The 24822-nt window shown below is 39.4% G+C and overlaps 1 protein-coding gene across 6 annotated transcripts in view; it reads left to right on the top strand.

Annotated features, from left to right (window-relative positions):
- Window positions 1-24822, top strand: part of RAD18 (RAD18 E3 ubiquitin protein ligase) — a 110580-nt gene that overhangs the window by 81902 nt on the left and 3856 nt on the right. The window contains exons 12-14 of one of the 6 annotated variants that reach the window (XR_005795661.1): window positions 13147-13243; window positions 17369-17502; window positions 18659-18721. The exons of 1 other annotated variant lie outside the window; for it this stretch is intronic. Coding sequence is in view for 2 of the 5 variants with exons in the window: in XM_040492093.1 (XP_040348027.1) it covers window positions 18659-18725 (67 nt within the window). In the remaining 3 variants the exon portion in view is untranslated. Of the gene's footprint in view, window positions 1-13146; window positions 13244-17368; window positions 17503-18658; window positions 18743-24822 lie in introns of those variants that run through there. 4 more of the 6 variants (XR_005795663.1, XR_005795662.1, XM_040492091.1 and 1 more) reach the window with 4 other exon arrangements.

Below are 24822 nucleotides of genomic sequence, written 5' to 3' on the forward strand. Positions count from 1 at the left end.
ATGGCTGCAATGCACTTGCGGTGGTTAAAAAGTAATAGTACGTGTGTGAGCACTTACACAGAGGCGGGATAGAGCACATGTGGCAAAATGTAGTGAACAACTGTAAAATTTGGGCGAAGGGTACGGGGGTCACTTTTTTTTCAGTCTTTTTTTAATGTTTATTTATTTATTTTGTGTGAGAGTGAGACACAGAGAGAGAGATAGAGCAAGGAATGGGTAGAAAGAGAGAGGGAGAGAGAGAGAATCCCAGTCAGGCTCCACACTGTCAGCACAGAGCCCAATGTGGGTCTTGAACCTACAAACTGTGAGATTGTGACCTGAGCTGAAGTCAAGAGTTGGATGCTTAATCGACTAAGCCACCAGGGGCTCCAGGAGTCACTTTTTTGTAGCTTTGCAATTATTAAAATTAAAAAAAAATTATTGAGAAGTCATTGTCCATAATCAAAAAAGTTTGGTTATTCTAGGACATTTTCTAAAAGAAATAGTTATATTTATGATTTATCATCCAAAAAAAGGTGGTAGCCAGGGGTCTACCTGGGGTGGTGCGTTTGGTTTTCATTTATCTCAGCCATTCAGTTCAGGACCAACCCATGTAGGTTATCTCCGCTTTGGTGTGTTAGAGAGCGTGGGCTAATGAAGTGGGGACTGTGATTTCAGTACTTGTGAAGACTGGCTCATTTCACCACTTTGTAACCTGGGTGAACCTTCTTGTAGATGCCAAGTGTTGGTCCTAAAAGAATGTACATCAGACAAGGTGTGAATTAATACACTTTTTAACTTTTCACAATTTCTGGCAAATACTGCTAAGTTAGTAGGAGCAACTTTATAGGAAGTCCAACACAGACATAGGCACAGAACAGGCTCTTTGACAGAAAGGCTTAAATTAACTGTTGGCCATGCATTTGATATGTTTTGGTGCAACTTTTCTTCACTTTCCATTGATTTTTGGAAGAGCTCTCTGTCCAGAATCCTTTAGAGCAAGACAACAACAACAACACAAAAATGTGAAGAAGTCTTGATTACTGTTGTTGGAAAATTTAAGGGAATTTCAGCCTTTCCTGAGTTCAGAGTAAATTAGAGACCAATGGCACAATCTTAAAAGAAAAAGCGCCATTGTGACATTCATCTAAGGAATGTCAAATACTGGCATCATCAGCCTGTTGAGACCAAGTTGAGTTTCATTGCTTATTGAAGGGAAGAGGAAGCACTACCTCTGTCATCAGAGTGGCCTCTTAGAGCCAGAAGGGCAAAGTTGAGATGCATGTTGAGATTTTTAAGTATGGTTTTGGGCAGGTCTTTCAGTGCAGTCTTGATTGGGATCAGGTAAACCTAACAGTTGAGAACTGGTGAACACAGCAGTAAGAGGTTCTTAAGAGGTGAGGGGTGCAAAGAGTCTGGGGGTGTGTCCTTTGATGTTTTCTATTGAAAAGCTGATGGGGTCTTTTGAGTTGGAGTCAACAACAAAGCTACAACTTTTATCTTCCTAGACAAGAGTCTTCTGGAACAGTAAAGTATCCTTATTAATGTAGGTAGTAAAGGTATGTGATATTGACAATGTTATTTGAGTACTGAGAGTGTTGGATGTGTTACATCATTTCGTCCACAGGCAAACCCATTTTAAAGATGTGGACATGAAAGGTTAAAGGGGTTAATTAAGTTGCTTATGGTATGTGGTGACATCGGGATTTGAACCCAGGGCTAGTTTGCCTCAGAGCCCAAGTTCTCCTGACTGATAATGCTGCCATGGACAAACAAGGCAGCTTGCTCTTCCCATTGTTGAAAGAGTGGGAATAGGCAGTTCTTGAAATGGTTGGATTTCCTGAGAAGACCTTGAGACAAGGATTTGAGCGGAAGTGGTGAATTTGGAAGGTGAAGAAACTGCTGTCAGGAGGAGGCGGGCACAGGAGATAGGCACAAGAAGACTGTGTTGAAGGGGGCACGTTATCAAACCAGATGTCACCGCGAAGCTGGAGCCTGAGCCTCCTTGGAATTAGGAGCTGGTTTAAAACACTCATCTGAGTTAACCCAGGCAAGGGCTAAGGGAGGCGGTTATTTGGTTGGGGGCTGCTCCCTGCTGCTTGCAGCCTTCCATGCTGGTGGCAGAGCACACTTCACCAGTGAGAGGACGAAAGTCTTGATAGTTGGAAGTCAAGCCTGAGGGGATAAGGGCAAGGAGATCCAGCCGGGGCACCAGCTGGATCTGCCAAGGCAGTGATTCCAGCTGAAGATAAGAAATGGTTTGGTTTTACGTATGCTTCATCACTACAGATGGGGTGCTCTAGGCTTCTGCCTGTGAGAGTCCCAGAGAAAGTCGGAATGTCCATAGGCATTCCAGAGCTCCCTGCACCTCTGCACGTCTGTTTGCCAAGCATACTTGCCATTGCTGCTCGGAGTGGAAGAGATAAGGATGTCTGGGGGCTGTTGAAGAAGTGATAGACAAGGAAATGTGAGGGAGAGAGAGAGAGACATTTTCTAGAAAGCTCTGAGACAAATGAGTGCACAGACTGATGGGAGAAAATGTGCTTGTTGATTAGAAATAATTTACTTTTTCATCTTGTGTGATAATAAACTGAAGCACAAAATAATCTGTCGTCATACTAAAGTTTACCAACATACTGAATAAAAATCTCTTGGCCTCAGGCAGAAAATCAGAAGCGTAGAATTGGGAGTTCTTTGATAGTCGGGCATATTTCCTTATTATCCTGTTTTGTTTCTCCTCAGTAGAGTTGACCCTACTGTTAATGGGCCTTGGGTATTTGGATATCCTCTCCCACTTCTGAAGTTACTTCACTGGGTATAGCACAACAGGCCCACTGGTCTTTTTTTCAGAATGTCTTTAGATGAATGGCAATGTTGTGTGACTTTGAGCCTTCCTTGGCCATTGGGGGGAAAAAAGCTGATCTTCTATTTAGATGTCCAAGGGCACATCTAATAGTAATTATTTATAAATATTTTTTCTTTTACACAGAATTGCTTGCTTATTCATATATAAGAATCAGAGGGTAGTATTTTGAAATGTACTTATCTATACTATTTCATTTGCATTGATGTGTGGACCTTAAATATTTCTCTAATATATGTGCTGAAGTTTCTCCCTGACTTATTTCAGAAGACTTTTATCTAATCTTACCCATCTGTAGTTTAGCATAATTTTTGTTTCTGTCATGTTAGCTCCGTGTCTTTATCTTAAACTGGGTGGAACATGGAAGGCAGGTTGTTGGGAGCAGGAGATTACAGGCAAGCAAGGCTAAAGCTTTCTGTGTGGTACAGGGTGAACTCGTGGCTAGCTTACTGTAGATTCAGAGGGATACATACAGAGCTATTTATAGATCTGTGTATGTAAGTGAGCTAAGGCACACACAGGTATTTCCTTGCTCTGTCAGCTGCCAGGGCCCCAAAGCAAGGGCACTGCAGTTGGAAGAAGCACACCCAGTGCACTGATCTTGGTTTGTAATAACATTCCCCAAAAGAAAGAACTACTGCTTCTTGGAGACATGGCTGATTCCAGCGGGGGGTGGGGAGTGGGAAGCAAGACAATGCCAGAAAAAGAGAGATACAGAAAGAGAAAAATAGAGGAGAGAGGAAAGTGGGGGTGGAGGGGAGGGAAGAGAAAAGAAGGGGAAAAAAAGAGAAAACAAAAACCTGGCAGATGCTACCTGAGCCAAGAGATTAGGGTCGCTGGGAAGATTGGTGTTAGGTTGATGGCATCTGCTCTTGATGTGATGTGGTGGGAATGACACTTTACCTCTGTGGTCTTCCTCCCGAAAACTCAACAACCTCCATCAAGTTGTGAGAAAAACATCAGGCAAACTGCACTTGAGGGTCATTCTACAAAATACCTGACAAGTGCTCCCCAAAGCAGTCAGGGTCATCAAAAACAAGGAAAGTCTGAGAAACTGTCAGTCTGGAGGAGTCTAAGGATACCTGATGACTAAAAGTAATGTGGTGTCCTAGATGGGATCCTAGAAGAACAAAAAACGATGTCAAAGAGTAAAGAAATATAATTCAAGTGTGAGGCTTTAATTAATAATAACGTATTAATATTGCTTCCTTGGTTGTAGCTAATGTGTCAGAATGATAGGTTGTTAACTGAAGAAAGTGAAATGTGGGCCACTTGGGAACTTTCTGTACTGTCTTTGTAACTTTTCTGTGTATATAAAACTACTCTAAAATAAAAAGGTTATTTTTAAAAAAGTACATTAGGACATCAAAATAAAGACAGATATTGGTATGAAAATATTCAAAGAATGTATTGAATATTGGAAAACCAAGGTTATTGAAACATTCTTTTCTTTAGTGGTAATTTGAACACTGTGGGTTGTAAGTTTAGTTATTGAACTATTCCTTTTTTCCTTGCATTTAGAATTACCTGTTATGTTTAGTCGTATAAATTAATTAATAAAACCATGCTTTAATGCATTCCAAAAAACATATTATTATTTTGTGTGCTATGTTAAAATTCAATCCATAAATGTGGCCTGAGGGAAGAATTCCACTTTCCTCTCCATTATCTGTTTTTTTTTTTTTAATCAGTTTTTTTGTTTTTTAATGTTTATTTTTGAGAGAGTGAGCTGTCAGCACAGAGCCTGATGGCAGGGTTTGATCTCACAAACAGTGAGATCATGACCTGAGCTGAAATCAAGAGTCTAATGCTTAACTGACTGAGCCACCCAGGCGCCCCTCCAGTTTTGCTTTCTGGTACTGGTGTTTTTACTCTGTAGAATGATTTGCCGTCCGAAATCTATGTAGCCCAGCCTCTGCATTTCATCATAAGAGAAAATGTGCATAATTTACAATATGCCTCATCCCCTTCAGTTACCATATTTGTGTTAGAGAATATACGCTCGTAAAAGTGATTTCAGCAGTGATTTCCAAGAATAATTTGAAAGTACACCTAGTTTTATCTTTTCTTCAGTACTCATTACCACAGGACATTCGCTGTTGAATAATAAGGTTTTCCTTTACTCACGTGGTTCATGTTGGCACCTTTTGGGAGTTTTTTTACTATACATTTTTGTTGGGTAATCTGATGGGCTTCTTTATAGTAGCTTTGCTCTTGTTGTTCTATAATAAGTTCTTGATTTTTCAGCCTTCTGGGTCAGTCCCAGGTGGCAGATATTTTCGTTTGTTTTTACCAAATTCATGAACTGCCATGATACAGAGATCTTCTGTAAAATTACTTTGAGCCCTTCAGTTTCCTGTATCAGGAGAGAGTTTGTAAATTCTAGAATGATTGTGACTTGTGTATCTAAACTGCCTGTAGAAACTGGCACTTCCTTCCGGGTCCACACTTACCAAATGATACCCTTCATTGTCATAGCTTGGTGCAATATCTGAGCATCACCCAAGGTTTTGTTATGATGACTGTCATTTTGAGAGTTTTAGTTGGCTTGACAAGGTAATACTTGTATACGGTTGACATTTTTATTTTGTTTTATTTTTTAAAGCATTTTTTTAATATTCAATTTTTTTTAATGTTTATTTTTGAGAGAGAGAGAGACAGAGGTTGAGTGGGGGAGGGGCAGAGAGAGAGGGAGGCAGAATCAGAAGCAGGATCCAGGCTCTGAGCTGTTCATCTCATGAACCGTGATATGGTGACCTGAGTTGAAGTCAGACGTTTAACCAGCCGAGTCACCCAGGCGCCCCTAAGGTTAACATTTTTAAAGTGTACTTTTCTGTTTTAGTTTTCAGATATTTCATAAACTGTACAGGAATTCTTGTTCCATATGCTTCTGGATATATTCAGCTTGATATATAAAACCAAGATATAATCTTGATTGGTTCAGAACTCAGTTTTTCATTAGAAAAAGAGTGGCTGATGGGGTGCCTGGGTGGCGCAGTCGGTTAAGCGTCCGACTTCAGCCAGATCACGATCTCGCGGTCCATGAGTTCGAGCCCCGCGTCGGGCTCTGGGCTGATGGCTCAGAGCCTGGAGCCTGTTTCCGATTCTGTGTCTCCCTCTCTCTCTGCCCCTCCCCCGTTCATGCTGTGTCTCTCTCTGTCCCAAAAATAAATAAACGTTGAAAAAAAGAGTGGCTGATGGTGTGTTTTTCAGAATGCCTTGAGAATAGCAAGTATAAGACCTTGAAGGAACTACCAGTTTCTTCTAAATGTTAGGTATGCAGTAACTATTTTGGATCCACTCTCCCAGACTGCCAACCATGGGCAACCAGGTAAGAGATTTCTGTAGAAAGAAAGAAACAAACAAAAAAAACCAAAAAAATTCAAAGTCCTTTTGCACTTGTTCTGGTGAATGCAATTGGATGGAATAGAAGTGTGTAGTTTATGTATCATGCTATTGGAGTTTTGTATTTTTAGTCAGTTGATCAAATTTATAATTTGTTACAGTCAACTTGGAAGTTAAAACCAGAGGTTCCCCCCCTGCCCCCCCCATTCTCATTTCTTACTACCTTTGTTTTTAAATCAGAGATATAATGAGGTCTCCGTGGAGATCTTTAGAACCTGAGGAAAAGGCATATTAGGATGGAATACAAACATTTTCAAGATAGAAGGTAACTCAAGAAGTCACTGAATGTAGTAAGTTTGTATCACAGGTAAGGAAATGGAGGCTGCCTGGACAGGCGAGGGAACTTACCAAAGTCAATGAATAGAGGTGAAGCCAGTAATTCTCAGCCCAGATTTTCCCCCAGTGACAACATGAGTTGCATCCAGAATTTTTGTCTTAGCTGCTATTGCTTCTGTTGTTAGTAGCATTTTAATGAAACTGTGCAAAAAATGGATAAAGAATGACTGACTATATGTTCTGGTTTCCCTGAGATAGGCTGGCATCATTATTAATCACACCCTATAGTACTCTCCAGAGTCTCTGGGTTTAGATGATAGATTGTATGGTTGCCTTGTTAGAAGGATGTGCAATGTTAATTTGCACACGTTCTCTGTTCTCTTTATTACCACACAAACAGTCACATTCTGGAATATGGCTACATATTAAATCGCTGATTTTGCTTCCTCCTTTGATTTTACCACACTGTGCACTACTGAGTGCACATTGTTCCTGTATCTCAGAGAGATTTGAGTGTTAAAGAATAACAGGCTTCAAATACAGAAGCGTATTATTTATTTTTTTTAGGTAATTCTGCAAAAGTCAATTAAATTTTAGAAGCCTTTTAAGATTACATTAATGTGCACTGTAGTATGCTTCTCTTGCCCTCATAAGCACATTTTATTTGAGCCATTTATAATGTGTTACTGGAATTTGGGTAAAGTACAAATAAAAAATTAAAAATATGTATCCGAACATTAAAATTTGGTGTACATACAATTTTGGAAGGATAATCCTTTCTCATGCACTACATTATTTAGTCTAACATTTCACTGTATTGGGAACTGAGTCACAGGAAAGTTCAGTGTCCACTGCCTACAATCCAGCAATATAAGGTAGTTTTCAGATTCTTCTCCTTGAACGTAAGATTTAGGGTTTTATGGCCCGAACCCTGACTTGTTTTGGGTTTCTGTGGTTTGCATGGTTGGTGTTGGCCAGACTTCCCACATTTGCACAGTTGAATGTGAATTCTCAGGGTAGACAGGTGGGTAGATTGTATAGAAGTTGTGCAGAAGACATGCTAGTCTCGTTATGAGCTTCATGTCCAGCCCCTTGGTCCCTGTTATCAAAGAAATACGTGATCAAATGGAAGCATCCTAAATGGTAGAGGAAATTTCCTCTTTGTCATATTGCTTGTCTTTTAACTCATTTCTTTTTGTGTGGCTGGATATTGTAGCCTGTTACTACCATCTTGTTACCTTTTAGTGTTTGGTTTTTATTTGTGTCAGGCATTATCCTGCTGACATTCATTCAACAAAATGAAGCATCATGATTTTGTCCTCCTGCCCACGTAACTTGATTCAGTATCTAGTTGTAGCAATGAAAATTTCACTAATTAAAAAAAATTTTTCCCTTACATTAGAGTCTCAGAGTTGATATCTTCTTTTGTTTCTTAAGTTTGTAAGTAAAACGAGCATACATGTGTAATTATATTCTGAAATGAATTTTTTTCCAGGCAGCCAAGAGGACTCCAATGTTTGGAACTAACCTGATATCCTTTTATTTCTCTTAATTAAAAAAACCAACACACAGTACTTTTCTTTACTTTTTATAAGAATTTGAAGAGATCGACCAAAAACGTATGCTTCTCTCTTTAATATAGTGTTTCCGACCCCTTTTTCTTGGCACACAGAAAATGGTAATATTTGTGTGTCATAAAGAGATCATGCTGGAGGCCAGAGTTGCCTGCCTTGAGCTTCAAAATTATTTTGGCTATTTTAGGTGCTTTGCATCTCCATATGAACTTTAATTTTTTTTTAATATAATTTATTGTCAAGTTGGCTAACATACAGTGTATACAGTGTGCTCTTGGTGTTAGGGATACATTCCCATAATTCATCACTTACATACCACACCCAGTGCTCATCCTAACAAGTGCCCTCCTCAATTCCCATCACCCATTTTCCTCTCTCCCCTACCCCCCGATCTGCCCTCAGTTTGTTCTCTGTATTTAAGAGTCTCTTACGGTTTGCTTCCCTCCCTCTCTGTTTGTAACAATTTTTTTCCCCTTCCCTTCCCCCATGGTCTTCTGTTAAGTTTCTCAAGTTCCACATATGAGGGAAAACATACGATACCTGTCTTTCTCTGAGTAACTTATTTCACTTAGCATAACACCCTCCAGTTCTCTCCGTGTTGCTGCAAATGGCAGGATTTCATTCTTTCTCATTGCCAACTAGTATTCCATTGTCTATATAAACCACATCTTCTTTATCCATTCATCAGCTGTTGGACATTTAGGCTTTTTCCAGAATTTAGCTATTGTTGAAAGCGCTGCTATAAACATCGGGGTACATGTGCCACTATGAATCGGCACTCCTGTATCCCTTGTGTAAATTATTAGTAGTGCTATTGCTGGAGCACATTGAGGTGCCACCTCACACCAAAGTGGCTAAAATTAACAACTCAGGAAACAACAGATGTGACAATGTGGAGAAACTGGAACCCTCCAAATGAACTTTAAAATCAACTTGTCAATGCTTTAAATTTTTTTTTTTTCCAACGTTTATTTATTTTTGGGACAGAGAGAGACAGAGCATGAACGGGCGAGGGGCAGAGAGAGAGGGAGGCACAGAATCGGAAACAGGCTCCAGGCTCTGAGCCATCAGCCCAGAGCCTGACGCGGGGCTCGAACTCACAGACCGTGAGATCGTGACCTGGCTGAAGTCGGACGCTCAACCAACTGCGCCACCCAGGCTCCCCAACTTGTCAATGTTTTAAAAAAAAAAAGTCTGCTGGAATTTTGGTTGAGATTAAATTGAATCCCTAGATCAGTTTGGGGACCAAATGACTTACCAATATTGATCTGATCTGATATGGTCGTGTGTGTGTGTGTGTGTGTGTGTGTGTGTGTTTTAAAAGGATAACTCCAGATGCTGTGAAGAATGGATAGGGGGCTAGAGGTGAAGCAAAGAGTGGAAACAGGGAGACAGGCTTTTGTACCATCTGTCCAGGGTTCCTTGTGGTGTGCATCTGCATAACAATAGTGAAGACAGAAATGGCTGGGATTGGGGATATGTTTAGGAGGTAGGAGTGGCAGAACTTGGAGATGGTTTGAATATGGTGAGCAAGGTAAAGCTCAGCATCAAGGATGAATCCTAAATTTTTGGCTTTAGCAATTGGGTGAGTAATTTTAGCAAGTTAATGCTTACTCAGTAAGATGGGAAAGTTTAGGAAAGGCAGTAGAAACTTTGGCCAGGGGCTGGGCATGGGTCGTATTGATGATGAAAGGTTTTGTTTGGGGGCCTTTGAGATAAACCAAGTATAGATATCAAACCAAGAAATGGAGGTGAGGGGAGAAATCAGGGTGAGCTACACTTAGGACCGAACCCTCTCTTATTTTAACATTTAGAGAGAAGAAACATTTAGAAAGAAGAGACTGAGCAAAGGAGATAGAGGAAGAATAAACCAGTGCGGGATTGAAAACTGAGGCCTTGAGAAATCATGGAAGTTAACGGAAGGAGACGGATTGAGAGGCCAAATATGAGATAGAGGGGACTGTGGACGTGGGTAGCATCAAGTTCTTATCAAGTGTGATCTCAAGTGAGTGGGTTTCAGGTAGAAGATTGACTAGTGTGGATTAAGGGGGAAGCTTTAGTGGAGAAAGAGGAGATTTCATCTACTGACAACTCTGTGCAACTCGGGCCTCTGAAGGGTGGTGGAGATTAAAACTGCATGTGGAGGTATGCAGGGGATCAAGGGGGAAACTGATGAGGGGTAGGGAGCTAAGTGAATGAAGTCCTGAGGAGGCAAGAGGTGGTGGGTTCAGGGGTTGGTCTTTACTAGGGGCAGGATTGATGCATCCATGCTAACAGCAAGGAAGACCAAGGATGTAGGTACATACACAGGTAGGAGATCTGATCAAGGCATGGCCAGCAAGGCCGCCTGATGGCTCTTATTTTCTTCATGTAGCTATGGCAGGTTCATCAGCTGAGAGTGGGGGTAGGATGGCAGGCGATTTGAGAAGGTATGAATCTTTTTGAGAGCGGGAAGCAGAACATGCCAGGTAAGTATTGTAGGATCGCCTGGTAGTGTGGATTGCCCGGTAGTGAGGATTGCCCATTTCAGATTTGCGGTCAAGAATTTAAAAAAAAAATTTTTTTTAACGTTTATTTATTATTGAGAGATGGAGAGAGACAGAGCATGAGCATGGGAGGGGCAAAGAGAGGGAGACACAGAATCCGAAGCAGGCTCCAGGCTCCGAGCTATCGGCACAGAGCCCGACATGGGGGCTCGAACTCACAAACCACAAACCACAAACCATGACCGAGATCACGAGCTGATGTAGGACACTTCACCAACTGAGCCACCCAGGTGCCCCTGCGATCAAGGATTTTAAATGAGATTAGTTAGCAGATAGATAAATAGATGGGTGTTAGTTGCTCAGAGTAGGTAGTTAATTAGGGTTAACCAGAGTTCCTGCACTGATTTGAGAGGATAGTGTGGGGTACAAGAAAGAATGAGACAAATTTAATTTTGAATTGCAACCAGAATTAAAATTAAGATAAGTATGCTTGCTTTGGAATTCTTTCTCATCAGCTGAGAAAATGTCAAATATGTACCTTTAAAGAACTAATGTTTAATTTTAATATATAACTTCATAGAAATGTTTTTGACAATGAAAGAAGACATACTAATACTTTTTCTTACCATTTATAGAGGTTTAATACCTTTTTTTAAACATTCAGGAGTAGATATTCTTTTTGAGCATCTAGAGATTGAAAAGGAAATGACCCACAGACCTAGTAGAAAAATGGGCAAAAGTCACGAACAGAGACAGTTTGCTAAAAGAGAAGTGCAAATTAAATCTACTTCTCACTTGGTAGATTGGCAAAAAGTCTTAACATTTATTCACACACTCTGCTGTAGTAAGATTGTGGGGAAACAGACACTTATTTATTACTGGCCAGAGTGCTACATAAAACGATCTCTAAGGACAGGAATCTGATGAGATCAACCAAAAGTACTGTTGTTTTGCCTTTTAACCAGTCTTCAATGAATTTGTCCTCCAGATTACACCTGCACACAAACACAGTGACTTACACACAAGGTTCTCCGTTGTTTACATAATAACAAAAGCCTAGACACTACTCAAGAATTTATCATTGGGGCTGGTTGATTAAACTTATGGTACAGCCACACAGTGAAATACTATATGATTGTTCAAAAGGACAATCTCTGTGTGCTGATACAGAGGGATTTCCAGGATAGATCTGTAAGTGAAAAGACCATTGTTCAAAACAGGATAGATAGCATGCTGTCTCCTTTCTAAAAGGGGTGGCGGTGGTGGTATATACTTATATTTATTTGGTTTTCCATAAAGAAACACCAGAATGATAAACAATAAACTAATAAGTGATTACATTTTGCAGGCAAGGGCCAACAGGTTGGCAGGGGAAGGGAGTGTGAGACTTCTCAGTGTACATCTGTTTATGTCATTTTGATTTTGAACCCTGTAAATACACTAATCTGCTTTAAACAAAAAAGCGTCTGTACTCTTTGAGATAACATTTTGGAAATCATTGTTATCTTTAATGTTGTTATTATAAATTGGCTAATGAAATTTGATGCAGTAAGGTAAGACAAATAAATTAATGGGATTTTGTTGTTTAAAGGGCATTGGGATTATTAGAAAAATTGCTAAATAAGTTTGTTTCTGGTCAAATTAAGAGAAAACAGTATCTAAAGAACACATCAAAATAACTAAACAGTAACATTACGTTGTAAGTATGTTACTGTAATTCAGCGATACCTTGTATTTTTAAAAATCTTCATAATTGCTTTTGGAAGGTTGACATTACATTTGTTTTTTTAACTTTTAAGAATATGACAATTAATGTTGCCGTGAAACCTTCTCTTACTAACATGCATTACTGTTTTGTACTTTATTATGGCCTTTTTTTCTGGGAGCACTTATGAACCTCAGCATACCCTTGAAAGCTAAATGGTTCACCTTATTTCAGGTGGTGAATTTGTTGAAAGTTTCTAGAGAAAAGGTGGGAACATAGAATAGTTCTTCCACATCTTTTTCGTTTTCAGAAGAGCTTAAACTAGGTGGTACATGAGTCTACTGTCCTTTGGATGAACATGACATTGTTTTGAGGGGAAGGTATCTTCACCTAAGATACTATGACATCAAGTCCTTGAAATTTATGTGTGTCCAATGAATGTGACGTTGTCTTGGGGAGATGTATCTTCACCTAAGATATGATGACATCAAGTCCTTGAAATTTCTGTATGTCCGTGAGATCACCATATGTAGCAGGCACTCTTTGTTTATGGAAATTCATCTCAGTCATGGTTTTCTGACTCTAGAGTGGTTCCTGGCATCTGGTCGATTGTTGAATTAATTTCCCTGGGCTTCATTTGTCCTGTTGATAAAATGGGAGGATAGTTTTTTGCCCTGGTAATCTCCCTGGGTAATGGTAAAAAGCAAATGAGATGATTATATATTGTGGATGCTTCATAAATTGAACATAAATTTAGTTATGGTTTGCTTTCATCTCTTAATAAGGATTTACCATATAATACTTGATAAAAAAGTTCTTTTCTTCTATCTGAAACTTTCTTCATTTTATATTTTCTAGATTTAATGGAGAACAGTGAAACTCTCAGCTCTACTTTATCTGTGAACCTTTTTGATGGTTATCTGATAAAACCTTATTGATGAATACATAAGAGGAGGTGGTATTTTTAATTCTTGTGGATTAGTAGCATTTTATTCTTCTTCTACTGGTTGAAGCAGCACAGTGTGATAAAAAAGAAGACAAACTTTGCATTCACATCCCTAGTTCTTTTTACTTAATGTCGCTAAGCCTTTGTCCATGTGTCAAATGCAGATAAAACCTAGGGTGCTTATATGAATTAAGGCCAATGCATATAAGCTAATTATCACAATGGTCTGTAGGAGTAGTTGCTCACAAAATGGTCATTTTTGTCATTGTCTTCATTGAGTGATTTCTTTTTTTTTTTTTAAGTTTATTTGTTTATTTTGAGAGAGACAGAGAGAGAGAGAGGGAGAGAGAGAATCCCAATCAGTCTCTGCACTGCCAGCACAGAGCCTGATGTGGACCTCGAGTCCACAAACTATGAGATCATGACCTGCCTCCAAATCAAGGCTTAACTGAATGAGCCACCCAGGCACCCCGAGTGATTTCTTTCTTGAACATAGGATGTTTACTGTTCTAACATGTTATTGTCAGCCAGCTACTAACATATTAGGCGTATAAGCTGCTGCTTACCCTGTAGAATAAGAACAGATTACTAAAAATAAGCATATGAAGAAGGATTCATGGTAGCTGGCAGCATTTAGTTAAGTACCATTGTCTGGTGGCATTGTTTGTTCTCTATCAATCCTCCAGTGATCTATCCTTAAGGAGTGTTTTGTTTTTGTTTTTGAGTTTGATACGCTCAACCACGCTCAAGTTAATGCGACAATTAGAAGAGTTGGGCTGGTGGGGGGGGGGGTCGTATGGTGTGGAGTAACTACCAGATAATAGAAAAATCCCACTCGTAAGTAATCTTTAATCCACAGGATTCTTATAGCAAATGTTTGCATTTTTTTCTGCCCTACAGTACCCTGTGTACCTGCCATGCTGGATAAATAACAAGTTCTGATGAATTGGTACCTTGGTGTCATAGAAACAGTGCAAATCAAAGATTAAAATAGAGCACATGGTGACCAGGTTTCCTAGGGCAAATGGAAGCGTAGTGCTGAGGCAGTTACTCGTGTAATTCAGACCCAGCTTTGTTTTATGAAAACGGAAGCTTTATTTATTGAACATTTACTATGTGCTAAGCTCTATGCTAAACATTCTATATGTTTTATTGATGAATCTTAGAATATCCCTGTGAACTGCATGTGTTACTGTCTTGGCTTTACAGGTGAGAATATTGAGACTTGGAAAGATTAAGTATCTTGCCCAGTATTACACATGCAGTGACAGAAACAGCACTGAAACTGGACCCTCTTTGACACTACAATCTGTGATTTCTTCTCCTCTGGGTAGTCTCAATCAGTCATACCTTTGCCAGAGGTATTAGGCATCTTACATTTCAGCTTTGCTGGTAAAATCTTGACTAGTAAGGTGAAATAAGACGCTGCAAAAGAAACATGCAAAAAGTGTTTTCCTTTGCCTGTTAAAATGTTGCGCTACCGCTTTTGGTAAGAGAATAACGAGAGTAAGGTTTTATATAGGAAGACCAGCTAGGTTGAAGACCAACAAACAGCAGTTTAGCTCAAGTTTCTGGAAGTTTGAGCTGAAAATAAAGGTTAAATGGCATGAAAAATTAAGGGTGGGTGTTCTAAATAGATCTACTAGAATCTTCCTGAACAGAGGCTGGGAATTCCATAGAATGCAAGGTTAGCATTTTTGCCTGTGAGTCCTTCTCACGTGTATTTAATTTATAGAATAATTTTTGCTTTAGCCTGGACTGTTGGTAACCTCGGAAAGCATAGTTTAAACACCCTTACCTGGGGAGCTCTGACTTCCATGTACCTGACTTCATATTCATCCAGCTTCTTTCTTCTTTTTTTTCTTTTTTTTTAACTTTTTAAATGTTTATTTTAGAGAGAGAGAGAGAGAGAGAGCGCGAGAGCGCGTGAGTGGAGGAGGGGCAGAGAGAGGGAGACACAGAATCCGAAGCAGCCTCCAGGCTCTGAGCTGTCACCACAGAGACTGACGTGGGGCTCGAACCCCAAGCTGTGAGATCATGACCTGAGCTGAAGTTGGACGCTTAACTGACTGAGCCACCCAGGCGCCCCATCCAGCTTCTTAAAGTATGATCTACAGAATGTTCCAAACCCACATAGTAGAGGAGCTAAAATTTATTCCGAAAAAGTTCCTTGCCTGAGAATTAAAAGCTATAGCTGTACAGGCTCGTATATGCTCTGACCCCAGGTATACCAGAGTGAATAATTTATTTTCTCCTGTGGAGAATTTTTTAGATGTCTTTAAAGTATATGAAAGGAATTATTGATCTCCAAGGCATATTAAAATGGTTAAGATTTCAAAAATATTAATTACTATCCATAAGAAAGAGATCTGAGAGTGTTAATTTTAGACACACTGACTGTTGTGCCCAGTAGTCTGTTTGTAAAATCCTATTTGTGAAACCCTAAAGAGTAATTTCAGGAATGTGGCTTTTAAGTAGAATATGGTGAGTACATTATTTTAAGAAGGAATGACCATTGTTTTAATTGTGTTAGTGTCTGCTCTCAGTTTCTCAGAGGTGACTAGAATTAGAATAGCAGACATAGCAAATAATCCTGAAACATCATTGTAGGTAAGCTCCAGACCTGTCGAATTTTGTGTCCCTCAGATTAGTGACTAAGCTGGAGTGGAAGGGAAGGTGGCAAGAAATGAGGATGTCGGGGGTAGGGAGGCTGGGTGGTGTGGCCGGTCAGAGGTTTTGAAGTCACAGAACACAAGGAGATTGCAGACCACTTTTGAGATGTGTTTTTTGCGAACCTCCTCTACCATCTGTTTTCACTGAGGTAGTGAAATATTTGCGGTACATTAGTGACAAAAGCTGCTTAGGTTTATGTCACTAATGTACCGCAAATATTTTCTTTTAACAAATCAGTGATTTCTACTGGTGATTTGAAATCCCTAGGTAAATTGATCACTAGACTGCTTGGTTGCTTGACAGGCTCAGCTGTCCTGCTTACTTACCGGAACAGCGGGGATGGTTTGTAACCTTCCTGTTCAAAAATAAAATTGTATGTGTGTATTGGGGGTGTTGGTAAGAATCACACTTTATTTTTTCTGGCCCTGTGAAACCTACCAGGACCCAGAGCTGCATGAGCATTCCCTTAGCTCATGGGTTCTCGGTAGGAGCTCCCTGGGAGGGGCGGGGGGGGGGGGGGGCGGGGGGGGCCCCGAACAGGACAGGACTTGGTTGTGACAGCAGGAAGGCTGGATGGAAAAAAAAAACACCTCTGTGTGTAAAGCATACATACACACACAGATACTAATGTACAATATATAAATGGATACACATTTTCAGTATTAAAATTTCACGGAAGGGTAATTAGGAAAAAAAAATGTCTAAAAAAGCTCTGATGGGGGTGGGAGGCAATAATGAAAAGAATTAAGAAATACTGCCTTAGCTCTGTCCAGGTAAAGAAGAGTAGATGATGGTATCATTGTAACAGAGAGAAGAGAAAGAAAAAGTTACGTTAAAACAACTTCCCTGTTGTTTTTAAAGTTGGAGTACTTGAAAGGGAAGTAAGTAATAACAGAAGTTGGGATGTTGGGGGTGGAAAGGTTAGACCACTTCTGTGGGAGTAGAGGTGGCATTGGATATTAGCCTGCTCTAGCAAGTGTTGATGTGGGTGTGTCTCTTAGGAAATTAATAAAGTTGGTGCAGTCTGCCTTGTGTCTCCTTAAGGGCTTTCTGCTTTTCTCTCTTGCCTGCTAATAAAAACTACATTTAGCTCGCTGTTTAAGGGGAAAGCTTGTTTTAAGGCAGTTTACACTAAGATAAAAATTACCAGTGATAAATGAATGTTATTATTTTCCAGGGCACTTGGATTTACACAGGGGCCACTCTCAAATGTAAAAAAGTAGTAGATGCTTATATACTAACACTTTAGATTAGTGCTTCCCAAGCCTGGACCTTGAAGGAATGATTCACTGGATGTGTAAGAGCACATACGTATCAAGAATTATCTTTAGACATAATAAAGAGTGTCTCACAAATTCAGGTACTACTGTTTTTTCACTGCATATGTCACTATAATGAATAAAATATAGACTAAAAGTATTACTAAATTTATAATACTTTGTTATTATGTGTTTTCTCAAGCCACAAATACTGAAAAGTATTGCTGTTCCCATATGCGGATCCTTATCCTGAACCTGAGAACCTCTGAACTAGCTCTATTGGAAGGTCACTACACCTGTCATGCAAATGGAATCCCCCCCACCACCCCCAACCAGGTCATTATACACAGGAACCATAGTCAGAAAGGCTCCTACATATGGCTCCTTGAGAGTCTTGGGATTTGGGAGGGGGGGAACCCCTGGAGTAAAATATTTGGCACAGAACAGTATTGATTGATGCTTGGTGCCTTTTTTGTTCATGTACCACAGGCAAACATTGCTTCCAAGTGATTTGTCAGTTGTTGAGAACGATTCACTGCCACTTTAAGTCTCCTTAATTTTTAAACTTTTGTTATCAGAGTCTCCTTAGATAATGATTGGCCCTGACAAACCTGTTGTTTCTCACCCCAGAGCAAGTTCTTCTTTGGTTTTAGCCTTCTCCACCCTGGGGTAGTGACTGCTGTTTCTCAGTTGTCCTATGTCATGCCCTTCACATTCTTTGTCTTAGATGTCTAAAGAAATGCTTTTTCGCTATTGATGTACATCTTTTTTTTTTTTTTTTTTGGTAGGAATTTGAGTAAGAACAAGATGCTAAAAGCCTTAAAACAGTTTTTTCCTTTAAAGAAATAATACATGCCCTCTCTAACCTTATTTACCCTGTACCCTACACAGATAAACCAAAGATCACACAACACTTCAAACTAGGTTGCATTGTAACGAATTCCACTATTAGCACAGTTCAAATTAATTAAATTTTACTTTACTTTGGTTACAAAGGACTAAAAGCCACTTAGGAACTTAATGTCTCTTTGTGAATCTCATTACTAGAGTGAGGTTTTTAAAACACAGTTTGATCTTTGGTTGCCATAGGAGATTAAAAAGGCTCTTATTGTATTCCATTTGAATGCAGGTTTTATGTTGAGGGATTTTTTGAGGTTTGATGATTTTTTTCTTTATTTTTGCTAATTTATTGAGTTTTCTATACCTGTATTGAAATTGATGTATAATAAACTGCAAGTATTTAAAGCACACATTTTGATGAGTTTTGATACATGTACACAGCTATGAAATCATCTTCACAATGAAGATCCCAGAGTTTCCTTGTGACACTGTAATCCCTCCTCGCCCACCCCCTTGCCCCCAGGAGGTAATCATTGGTCTGCTGGTTTGTTTTCTGTCACTATAGAGAAGTTTGCATTTTCTAGAATTTCATATAAATAAAACTGTATGGTCTTCTTATCGTCTGGCAGTGTTGATGTGCCTTTCCTTTTAGTTCTAGTTCAGACATCATAAGAGATCTTCTAGAAGAAGAGGAAGCCTGGGAAGCATTACATAAGTGAGTGTTCATCATCAAGAAGTAAGCATGTGCTTTGAGAAATTGTAATTCCACGCAGTTCATTTTCAAATAAAAGAGTATTTGTGCTTTCTGACCTAAGGAAGTAGTAATTCACACACATTAAGGTAAAGATTTCTAGCTTGCTACTTGTTTCTATACATTTCTGCTTGGAAATGGAATCCCAGTGTAATAATTCTGGTCACTTGTCAGAAGTTGTTTTTCTAAAGACAAATTGTTCCAATGAGAAATTCACAGTTTAGCCTTAAGCACTGGCTCAGAGTGCTAAGAAAACTTTCAGTCCTTTCCTAGATGTTCCTGGTCATAAGACGTGTTTAGTGTAGAATAAATGCAGTTTGATTCCTTCTCCTTCTCCTTCTCCTTAGGAATCTGTCTGGGAAATGGGAGTGGTGGAGGGGACTTGTTCCAGGTCCTGCTGATAAGTAAGGAGGAAAGGAACAGGGACAAGCATTAGATTTTCATTCATCTTCACCTGCAGGAGTGATGATCTGCAGTACAGCGGGGTGGCTTTGTTCCATTATAACTTCATGATTACCCTTCAATGGGCCCTCAAAACTGCCTGGCAGTTTTACTGTTTCTGTGATCATTTCTTTGTCCTGTTCCTCACAGGGATTATTTGAAACCTTGGCTCTTTGCAATGGCTCCACCCCCAGCGGGAGATCTTTTCTCCTCCTCTGTAGAGAGAATAGAACCCACTGTATAGTAGTCCTCATCTTTCCAACACCAAACATATAAATCTGCTTATGTTTGCACACATTTTATTCCTCCTTTTATTAGGGCACCTGGGTAGTTCCCTCAGTTACGCATCCAACTCTTGATTTCAGCTCAGGTCATGATCTCATGGTTCCCGGGATCCATCCCCACGTTGGGCTCTGTGCTCATGATGCCAAGCCTGCTTGGGATTCTCATGCTCCCTTTCTTTTTGCCCCTCTTTACTTTCTTCTTCTTCTTTTTCTTAAATGCATAAGGCAGAGTTGTTAACCAAGTGTTGGATGCCTGCCCCAGCATGCATAGAGTCCCTTGGGTTTTACCAAGGGGTTCTGTGTTATGTCGATTCCAGATGTTTAGGGAAACTCCCATTAGCTGACCACTAAACTCACCTAGCAGACATGTAAATGGCCACCCACACACAACCAAGAATGCATATTTACAGGGTTAGTTCAGAAAGTCACTAAACAACAGTAGCAAATAGCAATGTCAACAAACCTTGGGGAAGGAGAATCTGATTTCCAGAGTTGCCACAGTGGATCGTTTAAAATGTCCAGTTGCCAGGGGCGCCTGGGTGGCACAGTCGGATAAGCGTCCGACTTCAGCCAGGTCATGATCTCGCAGTCCGGGAGTTCGAGCCCTGCGTCAGGCTCTGGGCTGATGGCTCGGAGCCTGGAGCCTGTTTCCAATTCTGTGTCTCCCTCTCTCTCTGCCCCTCCCCCGTTCATGCTCTGTCTCTCTCTGTCCCAAAAATAAATAAACGTTGAGAAAAAAAATAAATAAAATAAAATGTCCAGTTGTCAACAACAAAAAAATTGAAACATACAAAGAAACAAATGGTGGCCTATACACAGGAGGAAGAAGCAACCAATAAAAATGTCCCTGAGGAAACTCAGACATTGGACTGTTCGATATTTAGATCAGCTGGTTTGAATATGTTCAGAGACCTAAAGGGAAGTATGACAAAGTGTCTCACCAAATAGAGAATACTCATAAAGAAATAGAAATTGTTTAGAAAAAAATAGTAATTCTGGAATTGAAAAGCATAGCAGCTAAAATAAATTCACTAATGAGATAACAGCAGATTTAAGCAGGTAGAAGAAAGAATCAGCAAACTTGAAGATAGATCAGTTGAGAGTACTTAGTCCAAGGAACAGAAAGGAAAACAGACGAGAATAATGTATGGTCTCAGAGACCAGTGAGACACTGTCAAGTATATCACATGCATAATGGGAGTCTTTATAATGAGAGGAGAAAGAGGCAGAAAGAATATGTATAGAAATAATGACTGAAAACTTATTAAATCCAATGTAAAGAAAAAAATTACACATCCAAGAAGCTCACGAGACTTCCCAAAGACAGAAAATTGTGAAAGAATCAAGAGAGAAGCAGCTCATTCCAAGGAATTTGGTAATTTTTCATCAGAAACCATGTAGGCCAGAGGCAGTGGAAAGACATATTCAAAGTGCTAAGAGAAGAAGACCGCCAACCAAGAATTCTATATCTAGCAAAACTGTACTTCAAAAACGAAGGAAAAATCAAGACCTTAGAGAACCAAAAACTGAGGGAATTGGTTACTAGGAAATATGTCCTATAATAAATATTACAGAGTCTTTCAGGCTGAAAGGAAAGGACACTAGACAATAACTTGAATCCATATGAAAAAATTTAGAGCACCAGTAAAGGTAAATATAAAAGTATAGGTTAATATAAAAGATGTAGTTTGTTGTTACTGTGTTATTTAAAAGAGAACTGTGCAAAGCAATAATTCTAAGTCTCTGTTGATAAACACAGTGTAATTTGTATGACAGTAGCAAAAAGGTGGGAGCAAGCAACAGAGCTATATATAGAAACAAAGTTGTGGAATACCTTTGAAGTTAGGGTGTTATTAATCTGAGCTAGGTTGTTATCAATTAATAGGTTAATTATAATCCCCAGGGCAACCACTAAGGAAGTAAATTTTAAAATACAGTAAAAGAAATGACAAAGGAATTAAATGATAAACTAGAAAATAACACAGAAGAAAGCAGTGATGAAGGAATAGAGGAACACAAGACATATGACATAGAAACCAACAAAATGGCACACATAAATCCTATACATTGAGTATAAATGGATTAACTGTTTCAGTTAAAAGAGAATGGCAGAATGGATTTAAAAACAAACCATGATCCAAGTATACACTGTCTACCAAAGATACACTTTACATTCAAAGACACAAATAAGTTAAAAAGCATAGAAAAAGATATGCCAACAGTCTGGTGTAGCCATAATAATATCAGACAAAATAGACTTTCAGACAAAGATTGTTACTGGAGACAGAGAGAGACATTTTATTATGATAAAAAAGTCAGTCCACCAAGAAGACATTATTATAAGTATATACACACCTAATGACAGAGCCCCAAATATATGAAGCAAAAAAGATAAAAACAAAAAAGCCCTTAGAGTTAGATGAGAAAAATGGCGGGAAAGGTAAACCACCTAAGAGCAATAGGAGCCAAAGCTCATCAAATAATTATCGTGGGTGGCCCTTGCTTCGCTCTGTCCTTTTTGGTTGGGGAGCCAAACAGGCTAAAGGCAGAGTGAGCCTGTGGGTGTTTCTTTTTTCTATCAGGTTTATTGAGGTTTGATAATAAAAATTGCCGGTTTTAGGTGTTCAGTTCTATGAGTTTTGATAAACATTTATAGCAATGTAGCCACTATTTACAGTTGATATATAGTGTATTTCCATCACACCAAAACATTGTCTGGTACCCTTTTGTATTCAGTCTCCTTCCTGGTTCCTGCAACCACTGATTTGCCTTCTGTCCCAACAGTTTTTTCTTTTTCCAGTATGTTCTGTAAATGGAACCGAATAATAACGTAGTTGTTTGTGTCTAGCTTCTTTCAGTTAGCATAACCCTTTTGAGAATTATCCATATTTTTCATCTATCAGTAGTTCCTTTTCATTGCTGACTGGTATTCCTTTGTAAGATTGTACCACATTCAAAAGCTGATGGGCACTTGGGTGGTTTCCAGATTTGGGGGATCATGAATAAAACTGCTGTAAGCTTTTGAGTGCAGTTTTTTATGTGGATGTAAGTTTTCATTTCTCTTGGGTAAATACCTTAGCGTGACTGGCATTAGTGCATCATATACCAAGTGTATGTTCAACTGATAAGAAACTGCCCAGCTGTTTTCCACCAGGAGTGAGAGTTCTGGTTGCTCTGTATCTTGGCCAGTACTTGATGATGATGTTTTTTTAAAAAGCCATTTTAATAGATCTATAGCAGTATTTCATTGTCATTTGAATTTGCATTTCTGTAAAGGTTAATGAACTTCCTTCCACATGCATGTTTGCCATCCCTGTCTTTTGATGAGATGCTTCCTCACATTTTCTGCCCATTTTGTAAATTGGGTGGTTTTTTACTTTTGAAATTTCTGACTTTTTTGTCAGAAATGTATTTTGCAAATATTTTCTTCCACTTTGTGACTTGCCTTTTCATTTTCCTGATAGTGTTTTTCAAAGAGCAGTTTTAAATTTTGATGAAATCTAATTTAATCATTTTTTTTCTTTTATATTTTGTGCTTGTTATGTCCTACCTAGGAAATCTTTACCTAACCCAATGGTTTTCAATTATGTTCTGGAAATTTTAGGGTTTATATTTAGGTCTATAATCTATTTCAAGTTAATTAAAAAAATTTTTTTTAATGTTTTATTTATTTTTGAGAGAGATAGACAGAGTGCGAGCGGGGGAAGGTCAGAGAGAGAGGGAGACACAGAATCTGAAGCAGGCTCCAGGCCTGACATAGGGCTCGAACTCGCAAACCGGGAGATCATGACCTGAGCCAAAGTCGACGCTTAACTGACTGAGCCACCCAGGACCCCCTATTTCAAGTTAATTTTTATAAATGATGCACAATAAGCATTGAGGTTCAATTTTTCTTCTTTACATGTGGGTTTCCATTTTCTCTAGCTTTATTTATTGAAGAAACTATCCTTTCTCGATTTAATAACTGTGGTGCCTTTATCAAAAGTCAATTGAATATATATGTGTGGGTCTATTTCAGGAATCACTGTTCTGTTCTGTTGATCTATATGTTTGTCTTTTCACCAACAACACCTTGTCTTCATTGCTGCAGTTTTATAATGAAGGACATTTTGGTTGCTTCCAGGTTCTGGCAATTATGAATAAAGTGCTGTTTATTATTATATTTTAATAAAAAGAAAGTGCAGGGTTTTGTGTGGACATAAGTTTTCAGTGCAGTTGGGAAAATACCAAGGAGTGTAATCGCTGGATTTGTATGTAAGACTATATTTAGTTTTGTGAGAAAATGCCAAGCTTTCTTCTAGAATGGCTGTGCCGTTTTGCATTCCTACCAGCAGTGAATGAGAATTTTTCTTGTTCCTTATCCTTATCAGCATTTATCATGGTCAGTATAAATTTTTCTTCCTTAGAATTGTTTTGGCTATTCTAGCTTTATTGATGGGAAGTGGAGCTGAGGCTCCCCTGTCCCTAAGGGAGATGAAAGTCTGTCTGTACCAGTCTGGATGTATTGCTGAACTTTGGGAAGGGATTTGATGGCTCTGCTGGATATAAGTACCAGATTCACCACCCTGCCCTGTCCTGTGCAGAAAGGAAGTGCCTGAGTTCATTTTGTGGGGTTTGGATAAGGTTCACCATGGGGAAGCTAATGTGACCTTGTAGGTGGGGTCCTTTGGGCTAATTCATTGTACTATTGTTGTTTCTAAATTTGAATGTATGTGGGAATTGATGTGTTGTGTACTTATAGTTCCCCATCCGGTAAGTGCCAGAGCAAATTCTCTGATAAGGAAGAGGCACACACAGACAAGTGCTAATACCCTTGCATTCCCACAACCCTAATGACCCCTCAGAGCTACAAGTCTTTATAACTAATGATTTTCCTGATTGGAGCCTCTGACAAAGGGAGGCGGCCTTCAGCTAGAGGCACCCTTTGGGATATTGGAGTTGTGTCCAGCCTCACATAGCTACCAGCTATACACCTTCTGAAAAACAGCTCTTTGCTTGCTACTAGGTTCTTGTCATCAAAACTGAATGGCCTGGGTGCCTGAGTGGCTCAGTCAGTTAAGTGCCTGACTCTTAATTTCGGCTGAGGTCATGATCTCACCCCACATCAGGCTCTGCACTGACAGTGTGGAGCCTGCTTGGGATTATTTCTCTCCCTCTCTCTTGTGATCTCTCTTTCTCTCAAAACAAATAAATGAACTTAAAAACAACAACAACAACAACAACAACAACAACTGAATGGCCTGGTCCATGGAGGCTCTTATGGACTGAATTGTGTTCCCCTAAAATTCATATGTTGAAGCCCTAACCTCCAATGTGACTGTGTTTGGAGATGGAGCCTTT

The sequence above is a fragment of the Herpailurus yagouaroundi genome, unplaced genomic scaffold (assembly GCF_014898765.1).
Source record: "Herpailurus yagouaroundi ecotype Mexico unplaced genomic scaffold, PumYag 183, whole genome shotgun sequence".
Lineage (NCBI taxonomy): Eukaryota > Metazoa > Chordata > Mammalia > Carnivora > Felidae > Herpailurus > Herpailurus yagouaroundi.